The sequence below is a fragment of the Carcharhinus amblyrhynchos genome, chromosome 11, assembly GCF_965287045.1.
Source record: "Carcharhinus amblyrhynchos chromosome 11, sCarAmb.v2.hapA, whole genome shotgun sequence".
NCBI lineage: Eukaryota > Metazoa > Chordata > Chondrichthyes > Carcharhiniformes > Carcharhinidae > Carcharhinus > Carcharhinus amblyrhynchos.
Genome location: NC_137334.1, coordinates 1,643,398 through 1,659,517, shown reverse-complemented (window position 1 = coordinate 1,659,517; position 16,120 = coordinate 1,643,398). Strand labels below are relative to the sequence as shown.

At 42.6% G+C, this 16,120-nt stretch overlaps 1 protein-coding gene across 4 annotated transcripts in view; it reads right to left on the bottom strand.

The window, feature by feature from the left end:
• Positions 1–557: 557 nt before the first annotated feature.
• Positions 558–16,120, bottom strand: part of LOC145349817 (melanophilin-like) — a 137,172-nt gene continuing 121,609 nt past the window's right edge. For all 4 annotated transcript variants that reach the window (XM_080198370.1, XM_080198369.1, XM_080198371.1 and 1 more), the window contains 3 exons: positions 13,491–13,557; positions 5,251–5,351; positions 558–2,888 (listed from right to left, as the gene is read on the bottom strand). In XM_080198370.1, the coding sequence (XP_080054496.1) occupies positions 2,862–2,888; positions 5,251–5,351; positions 13,491–13,557 (195 nt within the window). In that variant the 3' untranslated portion in view covers positions 558–2,861. The remainder of the gene's footprint in view (positions 2,889–5,250; positions 5,352–13,490; positions 13,558–16,120) is intronic.

Sequence of the window (16,120 nt, the reverse complement as noted above, 5' to 3'; positions counted from 1 at the left end):
TGCCCCAAGTCTGAAAAAGGTACGAAGGCTGGAGCTGACCAACAAGTAGAATGCAGGCTGCAGAGCGGATGAGCTCTGCAATGAGGAAGGAAGACCCCTCTACACAGGAGGTCCTACCCAGCACAGTTTTCAGAGAACACTTCTCCCATCTCCACCTCACTCGGGAACATTGTCTGAGGTGACTCAGATTCAGCAAGAAGATGTCGTAGAAATTTCACCTGTTTTAAGATGACTTCCAGGCTTGGATAAGAGTAAGGATAGCAGTGCCAGTGGTATAAAGGTCACCCCTGCATTAAACTCTGATTTCATTGGGTTAATTAAAGTTGTGGCATGTCACAGTGAACATTTCCCAGGATAGTGTCCATCATTCCAACAGGAAGGTGCTGAAGGTTCTAAGCAGGGAGAAATAGGATGAAAGGACACAGAGTGACCAGGATGGTGTGAGCTCAAAAGCTGTTGGGGGAGATTTTCAGCCCGCACTCTCTGTCTGCAGAATGACACCAATACTCAAAATCCAGAGAGCACGATTCACACCAGCGAGTTTCAGAGTTCCAGTCTTTGTGATTTTATTACGACATGTATTAGTATACAATGAAAAGTATTGTTTCTTGCATGCTATACAGACAAAGCTTATCGTTCATAGATATTTGGTGCCTTCACCTCCGAGGGGGTTTCAGAGGTGAGCACTGAGGCAGCCAACACCTTGCGTGGTGTGCCCTGCTCAGGGGGCACCTGACAGGCCTTGGGAGACATGGATAGGTTCAACTTGGGGTCAGGAGTGGGGGGTTTCCCACAATCATTTGGGAGTGGCTTTCTTAGTGTTGGACTGATTGGGAGGAGCCCTAAAATACTCACTGGAACATGTCTCCAAGTTCATGGTGGTTGGCTGTACCCGCCACAACCTTGCCGTCACCAGGGCATAGCCAAGCATCCAGATGCCATTTTGGAAAGAAGAAGAAAAAGGGGTGGTTAAAAATGAGGCAGGCAGTATACAGCCAGGACTCATTTCTTCTATAAAGACTGTCCATGAACATCAGTTCAGACTCTGCTTCCCTGGCGTAAACACCTCTTCACCACCTTAACTCCACCATTCCCCACTTTAACATCCATAGGAGCCATCCCATCACAGTATCACCTTGGCCAAGAACTTGCAATAAAAGTCATCATCCTTTTCCTTACCTGCTTATCCAAAAACACACCTATAGTTATACAAACCAAAATGATCTGTTTATCCTTGTGCATTCCCAAAGTGCCTGAATTGAGGATAACTTTGCTTCTATACAGTACTATCCAGTGAGTGCAGCATGCCTGCTGATTTGGAGATGGCCTTAAGCAGCTCTGAGACCAGGAGGTTGAATTTTTGACTGCGCTGTTTTGGAATATGTGGCATTATTCTCGGCTTGCTGGGTGAGAGCTGAGAGCAGCTTTGTCACACTGCCACACCCACGTCATTCTTAATCCTAGTCATTGATTGCAGAGCAAATTCTCGGAATCCCTCCAGCAACTGCGTGCCCCTCTGAGAAATTGTAATCTGCAGCCATGACGGCAGCAGTCTGAGCCTATATAACAGCAAGCACGGATCTCATAGCTTCCATCTGCAGCTCTGAAACATTAGAGGGCTCTGACCGATACTGAAGTGGAAATTGAGTCAATTACCACCAGACGCTGTGTCATGACTGGGTCTGAAAGTGCTGTTTTGAAATTGTCCTTCATTTCAGGACTGAAGGGAATGCAGTCTAAGCTCTATACAATGTTCTCTGTCAATTTATTTTTAACCAAATTCTTCTGTGCTTCATGGATGTTGTCTGACAGTCTCATCAACCTACCAGGCATCTCATTGTATGTTCTCATCAGCACTTTCCTGTATGTTGCCCCATCAAATTTCTTATCTGAGTCTCCTGTCAAAGAACCCGTCTACAACTGAGCTCTCCCGTGAGCTGGCATACGAGTTAGGCTTCCCCTGCCTTAACTGCAGCCTCTTCATGTCCAGTGACTTAACAGTATGGAATTTCTATGCTTCTTGTAGCCTCTAAAGTTCTCACACTGCCAGTATCTGAGCTGCTGGGTGTAAGCATCAGCTAAAGTGATGGAGCATCAATGGTATGGTGTTATTTTCTCCCTCTCTCCTGAGGTTGCTTTGGCTGCGCAGGCAGCAGTTCTTGATTATCGGAAGACACAAAAATTAGGAATGGGAAAGTTGGGGTGAAAGAGGTAGAGTGGGGATACATTCAGTGAACTGGTTTAAAATTCCTTTATATCTCTCTGTCATCTTCCTTAAATATTAGAGTGACGTGCAGTTTTCCAATCTAAAGTAACAGAACTGGTTTTGTGATTGAAAATCATGATTTATTTTTTCCCTGCAATGGCCAAGGATAATAATGGCAATAGTATCCCCCAACTATCAACCCAACCATCATTTATTTCAGTGTAGACCAGGAATGAGGCTGGAACTTTCCTTGTAGCTTAGTTTCTCATTTAGCAACTGAGCTGTTGAAGGATTTAAGACTTGTCACCTAATTTATCACAAAAGTAATATTAAAAAGCCATAATATGCAAAGCACCGCTGTATCAAAACATCACAATTGTAAAAGGCATTGGAGTTGATGCACTATGTTAGAATGTACTTGCATATATTTCAGTGGAAGGGATACCCATTACTCAAAGGATCAATTGGACGTAACTCTACACAAATCCATTACTACGCAGGATCATTTGTACATAACTCTGCATAAAATAAACATATAACACAAACTGTTTTGTATGATGTATCATTTAACAAGCTCTTTGAAATGTAGATATTTATTCCGATTCTGGGCTTTTCTAATGCTGCAGCACGTAACTCCTGTTAATGGCTTTTCTCTTCAAGGTCGCATAGACATGACTGGTTTCTGTTAAGCAAACAAACAAAGAAACAAATAAAATGTAAACAATCAGGGAGAACAGCAATAAGTACAAGTTAACAGGTCAGCTATTGCTCTGTCCCTTTTGGTTTCAGCTAAAGTTCTTTAAATCTTTTACCATTTGTCAGGCCATTGTTTGAATGACCAGGCTAATGGCTGAGTCTTTGTCCCAGCTAAGGGAAACCTTCCCATACTTGCATATAGATCAGTAAGAACTGTGTGCATGATCTCAGGGTTGCAATAATAATACTGGACACATTTTTTTTAAAAAAAGCTTTGATACTTTTGTTTTCTGCAGCTGGAACAGAGATGTGAAATTTTATCAGTTAGAGAAGGGTACAGATCTGACCCTGATACCTATTAACACTTCCTTGAATTATTATGCCAAATAGCAAATAGTTCAATGTACCGTTAAAATAAAAGGGCTTTTTAAAAAACATGTATATAAATGTGTGTTATTCCTCACATTACATTTTCAGCAAAAAAATGCTCACAGACATTTTCTTCTATAGCTGTACACAATACTACTCAAACTTTCCTTTAACTTACAAGGTTTTATGTTTTCTAGGTTGAGAAACAAGCTCTCCTTCTCAGAGTGCAGAAATAGATTGCCTTCACCCATACTGTACATTTACAATCATTTCCCTTTCTCCCCACAGATGTGCACAGGCAGATGGACACTTCTGATCACTGCCTCCATCTGACACATCTCCCTTCCTTAGCAAGAGTTTCCATTTTCCAAACTTGCTTTAGCCTCCAGGAAAGTAGAGGCACAGGTCAGTAAGCAAGTAAAGAACAGTCTAACTGAAGCAGCTAAACAGCCTGACAATCTGAAGGTCAGTCAAAGGAACCACCGTTCCACTGTCATAGAACATAGAACAGTATAGCACAGGAACAGGTCCTTTGACCCACAATGTGGTACTGAACATGGACCCCAAATTAAAGTAATTGCTTCGGCCTGACCTTGATCTATATCCTTTCATTCCTTGCATATTCATGTGCTTATCTAAAAACTCCTTAAGCACCCTACTGCATCTGCCTGAACAACCACCCAGCAGCGTGTTCCACACTCTTACCACTCTCTGTGCAAAAAAACTTGCTCCTCACGTCTCTTTTGAACATTCCCTGTCTCACCTGAAGTGTATGCACCCTAGTATTAGACATTTCAACTCTGGAAAAAAGATTCTGACTGTCAACCCTATCTATATCTCCCATCATTTTATCGACTTCTATCAGGTCTCCCCTCAGCCTCCGCTGATCCAGAGAAAACAACTCTAGTTTGTCCAGCTCATACCCTCTAATCCAGGCAGCATCCTGGTAAACCTCATCTGCAACCTCTCCAAAGCCTCCACATCCTTCCTATAATATGGCGAGCAGAATTGAATGTAATACTCCAAGTGCAGTGTAACCAAAGTTTTATAAAGCTGCAATATTACATCTTGACATTTGTACTCCAAGCCTCGATCTATAAAAGGCGAGCTTGTCATATGCTTTCATTACCACTCCATCTACTAGTGTGGCCATTCTCAGAGAGTTGTGGACTTGGATCCCAAGATCCCTCTTACATCAATGTTGTTCAGGGTCCTGCCATTAACTGTATACTTACTCTTAATATTTGATCTCACAAAGTGCAGCACCTCACGCTTGCCTGGATTAAATACCATCTGCCGTTTCTCTGCCCGTATCTGCTGCTGATCTAAATCCCGTTGAACCCTTTGACAACCTCCTGCACCATCCACAACTCCACCTATCTTTGTGTCATCTGCAAACTTACATTTCATCACAATCGGATCCCTGCAGAACACCATTAGCCATGGACCTCCAGCCAGAAATACATCCTTCAGCACGACTCTCTAACTTCTATAGGCAAGCCAATTCTGAATCCAAGTGGCCAAGCCACCGTGGATCCAATGCATCTTAATTGTCTGGAAAAGCCGACCATGAGGGATCTTGTTGAAAGCCTTACTAAAATCCACGTGGACACCATGCACTTCTCTACCCTCCGTAGATCACCTTCATCACCTTCTCCTTTCAGAGAAAGTAATTACTTCAGACCAGGGGATATTCCCCGACCCTCAGTCGAAAATCACATTCCCAAATTGATCCCCTTGATTCCAAAATATTGTACCATAAATTTGAACCGTCTAACATTTGGCAATTTTCGAAGGATCTGAATTCGAGTATTGGTGATATCCGAGAGCTGAACAGGGTTGAGTTGGAGGCTTGGCGCTGCAGTCTGCTGAGGACTACAGGCAAAGGGGAAGCAAATAACAAAGTTCCACGCCATATTCTAAGTAATGTTGTGCTTTGTTTCACCAGAACATTCCTAAAGGATGAAACCTCAGCGTACCCCAAAAACACGGTCCAATCTTCCTCTTTTATTACTTGGATTCCGTTGGGTGAGTGATCCTCTGTTCTGTAAATTTTGATGAAATGTATCATTCTTGGCAGCTGTAGAGAAGGAATACTAATTACTGAAAAACAATATTTATATTTTCATAGCTTTAAAAATGAAGAAAAAGCCATATAGGCTGAGACTCTCTGGTGACTATAACAGAGATCACTCAGTTGGAGGTTTAATGATGTAATATTTAGAGGTGTTTCCACTTTTGACAGAATCCAAAACTGGGGTCATCAATAAGGTAGTCACAAATAAATTCAACGAGCAATTCAGGAAAAATATCTTTCTCTAGGATGTGGTGAAAAATTGGAACTCACTGAACTACATTTAGGTAGTAAGGGCAAATAACATAAATCCACTTAAGGGGTTGGTGGATAGGTGCGTAATGGAGAGAACAATATAAGGATATACACGATCACATACAGATGAAGAAAGTTTATGTGAAGCATAACACCAATGCTGATGTGTGGGGTTGACTGGTTTTTATGTGCCATAAATTCTATGTAATGGTATATTTACAACCCAGTAATGGTTATTGTAACTGCAACATCCATAGGCCATAGGCCTTTAAAGGGAATCTGAATAACATGACGGACTATGAAAGTATGCCAATCTTGATGTTGACCTTTTTTCTTGAAGAGCAGGGGTCTGTGAACCCATCTATTTTCTCCCTCCCCATTTATTCAATTTCCCTCAGATGGCAAATTGTCTGGTTCTTCACGTACTCTTTTCCTGTGATAAGTATAACAACTCTAAACCAGGCAGTAAAAGATTGATTTACAACTGTGCACATAAATTAAACTCATGGCCTTCCGCTCTGCATCATTCAGAAGCACAGGAAGTATTGCATTTACATCAGTGGAAAGTTTGAAAACTTAGGTAATGAGGCCTCATGTTTTGAACCAGAGGAGCGAGATAATGAGAATTTCAGAGGAACCTGGTACCTTCCTCAAATCATTATGAATTCAAAAAAAATCTCCTGTTACATCTAAAGTTTCTCCTTCTCAATGAATCAGACTCTGATGTCGCTATGGCTCTAATATCGATTTGCAGACAAAGCATTCAGTGGAATTGTGTGTTTGTTGAAATTGTCACAACTCTTCTTTTAAAGAATCTAACACCTGGAAATTACGGTTCGACAAAGGCTTCCGGTCTCGAGCATAGATTCAGACTATTGACAATCTAACCGAGGTGGCAGTCACTGTGCTGCATATTGACTGAACAGAGATTAGGACCAGGATCACCAGAAGGTTTCTTTCTCTCCTCTGAAGTGTTTAACATCTAAACGTGACATTGAAAACCTTACCAAGGTTTCTTTGACAACATCTTCCAAAGCTGTGACCTGAACAGGGACAAGTGCAGTCTCTCAAATTTCCTCTCCAAGTCACACACTATCCTAACTCAGATATAGATTGCTGTTCCTTTACTGTCACTGGGTCAATTTTTAATAAATCTTTCATGGGATGTAAGTTTTGGTGGCCTATTCCTAACTGTCCTCGAGAAGGCATAGAGTCATAGAGCAAGGAAACAGGCCCTTCGGCCCAACTTGTCCATCCAGCCTTTTTTTAAAACCCCTCAGCTAATCCCAGTTGCCCGCATTTGGTTCATATCCCTCTATACCCATCTTATCCATGTAACTATCTAAATGCTTTTTAAAAGACAAAAGTTGAACCCACCGCTACTACTGCCTCTGGCAACTTGTTCCAGACACTCAGCACTGCCTGTGTGAAATAATTGCCCCTCTGGGCACTTTTGTATCTCTCCGCTCTCACCTTCAACCTATGCCCTCTAGTTTTAGACTCCCCTACCTTTGGGGAAAAGATATTGACTATCTCGCTGATCTGTGCCCCTCATTATTTTATAGACCTCTATAAGATCATCCCTCAGCCTCCTACACTCCAGAGAAAAAAGTCCTGTCTATCCAGCCTCTCCTTATAACTCAATCCATGAAGTCCTGGTAGCATCCTAATAAATCTTGTCTGCACTCTTTCTAGTTTAATAATATCCTTTCTATAATAGGGTGACCAGAACTGTACACAGTATTCCAAGTGTGGCCTTACCAATGTCTTGTACAACTTCAACAAAACGTCCCAACTCCTGTATTCTGACCGATGAAACCAAGCATGCTGAATGCCTTCTTCACCACTCTGTCCACCCGTGACTCCACTTTCAAGAAGCTATGAACATGTACCCCTAGATCTCTCTGTTCTGTAACTCTCTCCAACATCCTACCATTAACTGAGTAAGTCCTGCCCTTTTCAATCTACCAAAATGCATCACCTCGCATTTGTCTAAATTAAACTCCATCTGCCATTCATCAGCCCACTGGCCCAATTGATCAAGATCCCATTGCAATTGGAGATAACTTTCTTCACTGTCCACTGTGCCACCAATCTTAGTGTCATCTGCAAACTTACTAACCATGCCTCCTATATTCTCATCCAAATCATTGAAATAAATGACAAATAACAGTGGACCCAGCACTGATCCCTGAGGCTGGTCACAGGGTCTCCAGTTTGAAAAATAACCTTTCACAACCACCCTCTGGCTTCTATCAAGAAGCCAATTTTGTATCCATTTAGATACCTCACCCTGCATCAATGGTGAACCAATGGAGTCAATTTTGTGTAGGTGCACCCACAGTACTATGAGAGATCCAAGATTTGACACAGTGACAGTAAAGGAAAGGCAATATTGTTCTAAGTCTAGCTGGAATGGAACTTGCAGATCCGGCTATTCCTAAGCATTGCTGTCCTTGTCCACCTCAGTAGCAAAGGTCATTAGATTCAAAGTCACTGTCGAAGGAGGCTGGGCGAGTTGCCACAGTGCAGCTTGTACATAGAAATATGGGAACACAGGACCTGGGGCAGGACCAGGCAACTTGACCCCTTAAGCCATTTGTAAGATCCTGACTGATCTGGGTGTGGTCTCAACTCCACCTGGGGTGTACCTCCATCTGGTACACACTGCTGAAACTGTGCACTGGTAGTGGGATTAAATGTTTAAGTTGGTCCTGGATGATGTTGAGCTTCATGAACGTTGCATGGGAGTTGCACTCACAAATGGAAAGTGTTCTATTACATTCCTGTCTTGTGCCTTGTAGACGAGGGACAGGCTCTGGGGAGTCAGGAAGTGAGTTACTTGCTGCAGAATTCACAGCCTGTGACCTGCCCTTATAGCTACAGTATTTACATGGTTTGTCCAGTTAAGTTTCCGGTCAATGGTGACCCCCATGATATTGATGGTGGGGGGTTGATTGATGGTAATGCTGGTGAGTGTCAAGCCTGATTGTAAGAGTCTCTCTTGTTGGAGATGGTCATTACCTGACAAGTAAAATAATTATTAGACCAAGTTTGAATGTTGTCCAAGTCTGGTTGCATTTGGATTTGGACATAGACTGTTCCAGTACTTGAGGAGTTGTGGATGATATTGAACAGTGAGCCAGCATCAGCAGATCCCCATTTCTCACGATGGAGGAAATATCATGGACAAAGCAGTTGAAAATGATCAGGTCTCGGATACTTACCCTGAGGATCTTCTGCAGCGATGTTTTGGATCAACCTCAAACATAACAACCATTTTCGTTTCTGCTAAATATTATTCAAACAAGTCGAGAGAAAGGGGTTTCCCTCTGATTTCCACTGATTGCAGTTTTGCTGGCCCTCCTTAATGCCACACTTGGCCGAATGCCGCCTTGATGCCAAGGGCGGTCACTCTCACTTCACCTCTGGAATGAAGGGTGTAGATTTCCCAGCCCTGCACTGCTCGAGTAGTAAAAAGTCTGACAACACCAGGTTTTAGTCCAACCTATTTATTTGATAATATACTCGCAAGCTTTCGGGTTAGCCCCTTCGTCAGGTGAATGGAGAGTTCTGGCCTCAGACAGAGCATATAAAGCACAGACAGTTTACAGATTACTGATTAGAATGCGAATCCTTACACCTAACCTGCTGTTCAAGACCTGAAGTGGCTGATAATGTGAGTGGAAGGAGCACTGATCACAGTTTAAAGAGATGTGTATTGTCTCCAGACAGTACAGTAAGTGAGGTTTTGCAAACAGGGATCCCGACAGGGATCTTGGGTTCATGTCGCACTATCTGTAACCCCCATGACTTGCCTGGGTTTGTCACTTACTGTACTGTCTGGAGACAATACACATCTCTTTAAACTGTGATCAGTGCTCCTTCCACTCACATTATCAGCCACTTCAGGTCTTGAACAGCAGGTTAGGTGTAAGGATTCGCATTCTAATCAGTAATCTCTAAACAGTCTGTGCTTTATATGCTCTGTCTGAGGCCAGAACTCTCCATTCACCTGACGAAGGGGCTAACCCGAAAGCTTGCGAGTATATTATCAAATAAATAGGTTGGACTAAAACCTGGTGTTGTCAGACTTTTTACTGTGTTTACGCCAGTCCAACGCCGGCATACCCACATCATGACTGCTCGAGTAGCACAGTAGACCGGGAAATAGTCAGCAGAGGGGATGTAATGGGATTCACAACCAGCGTCTAGCTGATTGCAACTTTCCCATGCCATTTTTTATGGTGTAATCAGCCTCATGCTGGAAATCAACGGGAGCCTGATTACCATATTGAAACTGACATTTCATATTATTAGTGAACCCAGGACACTATTGTCCAGGCTCGCTAATGTTTCCCACCAGGGGGGATTAAAGCTGGTCCCCATCAACAGGGAGCAGGAGTGATGACCACCCTGTGGGACTGAGTCCATTGAGGCCCCCTCGGGATCCACAACTGGATGTGACATGACTGCAGAGCTTTGACCTGATCTGTTGATTGGAGGATTGTTTAGCTCTGATGTTCGTACGCTGGTTCCCATGGTTAGAATGATTGTTGTCCTGTATCGTAGCTTCACCAGGCTGGTAGCTCATTTTCAGGTGTGTCGCGACTGTTCTTGGCCTGCTCATTGAACCAACAGCTCAATGGTCATGGTAAATGCTGAGCCATGATTGTGTCTGGATATAATTCTTCTGCTGTTGGCCCACAGTATCTCCTGGATGCTCAGTTTTGATCTGCTCTGTCACTTCACATGCTGGTATTGCCACACAGCACAATGGAATATTCAGTCTGAAGATGGGCCTTTGTCTCCATAAGGAGTGTGTACGCCCCCTTTTATCATGGAGAGATGCACCAGTGGCTGTTTGATTGGTGAGGGCAAGATTGGTAGATTTTTCTCTCACTTGTGTTCTATTTGTTTTCGGGCTATGGGCATCGCTGGTTGGGCCAGTATTTATTCCCATCCCTAATTGCCCCTGAACTGAGTGGTTTGCCAGGCCATTTCAGAAGGCAGGACAGGTAAGGATGGCAGACTTCCTTTCCTAAAGGATATTAGTGAATCAGATGGGTTTTTACAATAATTGATAATGGTTTCATAGTCATCATTAGAGTTTTACCCAATTCAAATTTCACCATCTGCGGTGGTGGGATTTGAACCCAGAGCCTTATCCTGGGTCACTGGATTATTATGTCCAGTGACAATACAACTATGCCACCACCTTCCCTGGCCACTGGCCGCTCTCACAAATATATCCCTCAGGAATTGGTCAACTCAGGCAGTAATGCTGATACCGAGCCCCTCTTCTTTACGGGCATTGAAGTCCCCTCCCAGAATACATTCTGTACTCTTGCTTCTCTGGGCTTTTTACTGATTCTTCAGCTGAGGGGGTGGAGGTGAGGCGTGGGGCATGGGGTGTAGTGGGGCTGGCTTTGTGGATGATAGTCAGCAGGGTGCCGTGAGACTTCTTGGGGTCTGAAACCAATGTTAAAGATTCCCAGGGGAACTCTCTCCCAACTGTATACCCCAGTGCCACCATTTCTGGTAGATCTTCCAGGCTGTTGGGATAGTATACTCCGGAATGTGGAGGAGGAATCCGGGGTTTACCATGTCAGGCTCTTGCTTGACTAATCTGTGGGGCATCTCCCCCAATTCTCGCACAAGCCCCAGATGTTAATGAGGTAAACTTTGCAGGGCCAACTGGGCTAGGTGTGCTTTTGCCTTTTTTGATGTATGGGTCAGTATTAGGTGGTCTGTCCAGTTTCATTCCTTTCTGACTTTTCTTTAGTGGTTTGGTACAACTGAATGGTTTGTTAGGCCTTTTCAGAGGACAGCAAAGAGTGAATGACATTGCCCTGAGTCTACAGAGCCACAGAGTCCTCCAATCTCTCCTTAACAGCATTGTGGGGAGTTATGGGGGTTTATAAATGGTTACTCACCATTTCCTTTTTGAGAACAGCTAGGTTTAAACAATAAATGCTTCCAGTCTTGCTAGTTATTCCCAAATGAATGCATGTATAAAATTGCCCAAAGTCCTCCTACCACTGCTTCTGCTGAGACTAACCAACTCAGCACAGACTGAGGATTGAGTGTGATTGTAAGGCTCAGTTTAATTATATGAAGCCACAAAGCCAGCCCCACTACACCCCATGCCCCACGCCTCACCTCCACCCCCTCAGCTGAAGAATCAGTAAAAAAAGCCCAGAGAAGCAAGAGTACAGAATGTATTCTGGGAGGGAACTTCAATGCCCATAAAGAAGAGGGGCTCGGTATCAGCATTACTGCCTGAGTTGACCAATTCCTGAGGGATATATTTGTGAGAGTGGGCCAGTGGCCAGGGAAGGTGGTGGCATAGTTGTATTGTCACTGGACATAATAAGGCAGTGACCCAGGATAAGGCTTTAGGTTCATATAATTCTGTGAGCACCGCAGCTTTCTGTTTAACGTAGGGTAGGCTGTGTGCTTATGGAAACTCTGCATTCCATGTAGGTAAAATAAACACTGTGTGGTACAAGCATCGAGAAGGAGCCTTAAAAATGTACCGGTAACTGAAATACATCAAAAGTACAAATGAACCTCAATGCTGGTCTGATAGACAATTCTTCAAGATCAATAAAAAACCCTATTGTATTTTGTCCTTGTGAAAATCTGAAATTATAATCCACCCTAATTGACATTGACTGTGTGAGTTTTCTCTTTCAAGAGGCTCTTAATATTAAACATTAATATATTAATAATTCCTTTCAAACAACACTCTGCTTCTCCACAGGTACTCGATGGTGACTGTTTCAGAAGGGGCCTGGACAAGGTCATTCATTAGCCCTCATCATTAAAGAAGAGAAATAGGTGAAACAATTACTTTCAAAAAATTATATACAATTACCCTTACTGTCTTTAATTAAGTGATCATAAATACCCCACAAAACCTTGTGTTAGAAGAAAGTTCCTTGTATTATCATTTAACTAGTTGATGCCAGGGTGATAACATCGCTGTTAAAAATTTTCTTACAATGTTCTAACCCTAACTCTCCACTATCTTTCTTAGTGCTTTAAAAAGTGATCACCATGTGTTTACTGCATTAAACAAAAAAATCACTCACTTCCTTAACTAGATTTCATCAAAGTGACTTTCCCCAAATTAAATGGTCATACCTGGGACTAATAGCTACAATAATACAAAATTAGAAGTATGGATTTGATAGCAAATACCTAGAATTTGTTTTTATTAAAAGCATTAAGACTAACGATAAGACATAATTTAGAGAGGGATGGATTTGGGCAGTGGCTGTTTCATAAAATTCCTTCCCCTTTAAGTCATGTTGGCAGTATAAATTGAATGGAATGTAACTGTTATTGAGGTTAAGTAGGGCTGGAGCAAGGCAATCTGGTCGCAGTCACAACTGTTCAACTTATTGTTACGTTATATTTCAAGACCAAAAATAGGAGGAGGTAAGGGAGACTGGAGAATAAGAAGACTCATTCTTTTGAGATGCTGGGGAAAAGAAAATGAGTTAAGAGTCACAAACTCTCAGTATGAAGATGCAGAAAAAGAAGAAGAATATGCAAGAGGGTTGAGGACCATAAGAAATGAATGGGACAAGGGGAAAGAAAGTGATGTGTGTTCAGGCAGTGAAAAGGTGAGAGAAAAGGAGGAAAGATTAAATAAAGCACCGGAGAGTCTGCTCATCGTTGTAGGATTGAGGAAATAGAACAGGCAAAAGAGAAGTATGTTTGAGAAGGCAGGCCATAAGTATCTCGATACACCTGGGTGGGGCATAGAAGAGATGTCTCATTGTATTACAATCTAAAAAGACCCAACCCATTTTCAAATAAAAATTATAAATATTCTATTCAAAATATATTCAAATTACATTGCTACTATTTTTGACTGACTTTTTGATTCCTTATTTCCAGTTGAATTTAAACACTTTCGGCGAGGATACTGGTGCACCATCATTGCCTGTAAAAGAGATGCACGTTTGTTAAACAAATTGGTGGTGAAATGAATCATCATCCACACATGTCACACAGCTCACTTATCTAAGCACAGACATAGCCTTCATATATAACATCACTCTCAAGGCTAAAGAGAATGTGGGATTGATAAATGTAACCAGTGTTTTTCATTGAATCCCTATAACGCAGAAGACGACTATTTGGCCCATTGATTCTGCACCGACTCTTTGACAGGGTCCGACCTTCTCCCCCCCATCCCTGTAAACCCGCATATTCACACCATGGCTAATCCATCCAACATACACATCTTGGGACGCTAAGGGGCAATTTAGCAAGGCCAATCCACCTAATCCGCACATCTTTGGAGTGTGAGAAGAAACCGGAGCACCCGGAGGAAACCCAAGCAGATGGGGCAAAACATGCAAACTTCTCACAGTCACCTGAGGCTGGAATCGAACCCGGGTTCCTGGCCCTGTGACGCAGCAGTGCTAAGCATTGTGCCACCGTGCTGCCAGAGCCACTCTGTGCAGACCTAGGCATCTAGCGGACCCAGGTCCTTGGCGCAAGATGTATTGTAATATTTAAATATTGCCCTCAATGCGCTACACTAAGAGATCAGCAAAATTCATCAGGGTGGGAATTCCTGCTGACACTTCATGGAGAAAAAACGTAGGGGTTGGTGATGGTGGATGTGGTGCTGCTGTGAAGATGGCCAAAATGACACTTAGGACTAATATTTTGGCAGCAGGTAAGTTGGATGAGCCACGGGATAAGTTTTTAAAATTCTCATGGTCCTCTCTTGCGTGTGCTTTTGCACATAATCCTGAGGAACTAATATTCAGGCTTCCGGTCTGTTTGTGGGAAGCAAGCCTCATTTCAATGAGAACAAGGCTTCATTCACATTGACACAAACCCTGCACTCCCTGAGGTACATACCTCAGGCACAGAGTGGGCCTCTGCATTTAATTATTCAGGGAAGTATCGGCTACTGAGAATACAGATAAAATATTATAACCATATATTGAAACTTTATACTTCAATTTAGACACATTTATAAAAAACCTTAGTCCCACCTTCAGCTTTCTCCACTCCTCTCCTGAATATGACGATCTTCCATACCTTGGTGCTTTGCCCAAGCTATGATTTTTCCCAGTTTAAAGTGTGGCAGTGAATATCACATTGATATTTCTCTGGAGGGTACTGCAGCTGAGCCCAACACTGTCCTCATAAAACACCCACTTTTCAGCAAAAAAATTGCACCAATAGAACTGAGGCACAAGCTAATTGAAACACTTCACGATCAGTTAACATGGAACACACTGGACATCAAAACTGAAAGTTTCCTGATCTGTTGACTCAGTCCCACAGTGAGATGTTTACTGTCCAGGTGAACAAGCACCACCACACTTTCTAAATCACATTTAATCTCCGTTCATTTCTACCCACCAGCAGAACACCAGCGCACTTTATCTTCACAGCAAATGTGGCACAGACTGCAATGTCAGGGTGGGTTCCGGAGCCCCACAAGCTAATAATTAGCACAGAGTTGATGATGCAAATCACCCTTTCACGTTACAGAAAACTGGCAAAGAGCTTTTCAAATTCCTTGATTTCATTTTCAAAGTGGTGAAGCGAAAAATATTTCTATACTTTTGAAAGACGCCATCCACTTAACATTTACCACAGTGTTGTTCAACTGAATTGCATGAACGTTTCGACGATTGAAGGATAAATTCCACAACAACATAGAAACTAGAAGCAGCAGTAGGCCATCCAGCCCTTCAAGCCTGCTGTGCCATTGATTTAGATCATGATTGATCATTGAATTCAATATCCTGATTCCCCCTCCCTGCCCATAACCCTCGATCCCTTTGGTCCCTAGAGCGATATCTAATTTCTTTTTGACACCAGACAATGTTTTGGCCTCAACTACTTTCTGTGGGAGTGAATTCCACACATTCACCACCCTTTGGGTGAAGAAATTTCTCCTCACCTCAGTTGGAAAAGGTTTACCCCTTATCCTCAAACTATGACCCCTAGTTCTGGACTCCCCCACCATCAGGGACATTCTTTCTGAATCTACCCTGTCTAACCCTGTTAGAATTTTATAAGTTTCTTCAAGATCCCCTCTCACTCTTCTAAACTCCAGTGAACATAATCCTCTCCTCATATAACAGACCTGCCATCCCAGGGATCAGCCTGGTGAACCTTTGAATTGCTTGAAATGCCATTCTTGGAACCAATAAGCTATATGTAGAAATTCTTCCGGTAATTCTAGTTTGTAAAGTTGGACAAAGGGAATCTAAAGTAGTGTAGAAACCAGACACTGAGATTGAGTGCTTTTACAGGCAGGTTGAGGCTACAAAAACTGTCAAATTCTGAGACAAGAAATGGAATTATTTATCACGAGATATCATGTTTCTTGCCCAAGCAATTTTATCAACCTACTCACAAATATTTAATTATATTAAAAGATAAAGGAATACGTGATGTTCAACACACAGGTCGGACCAAAAAATATCACTTTTCCCAACAGTCGATGAAAAAGTCCTTTCCTGTATCCTTCA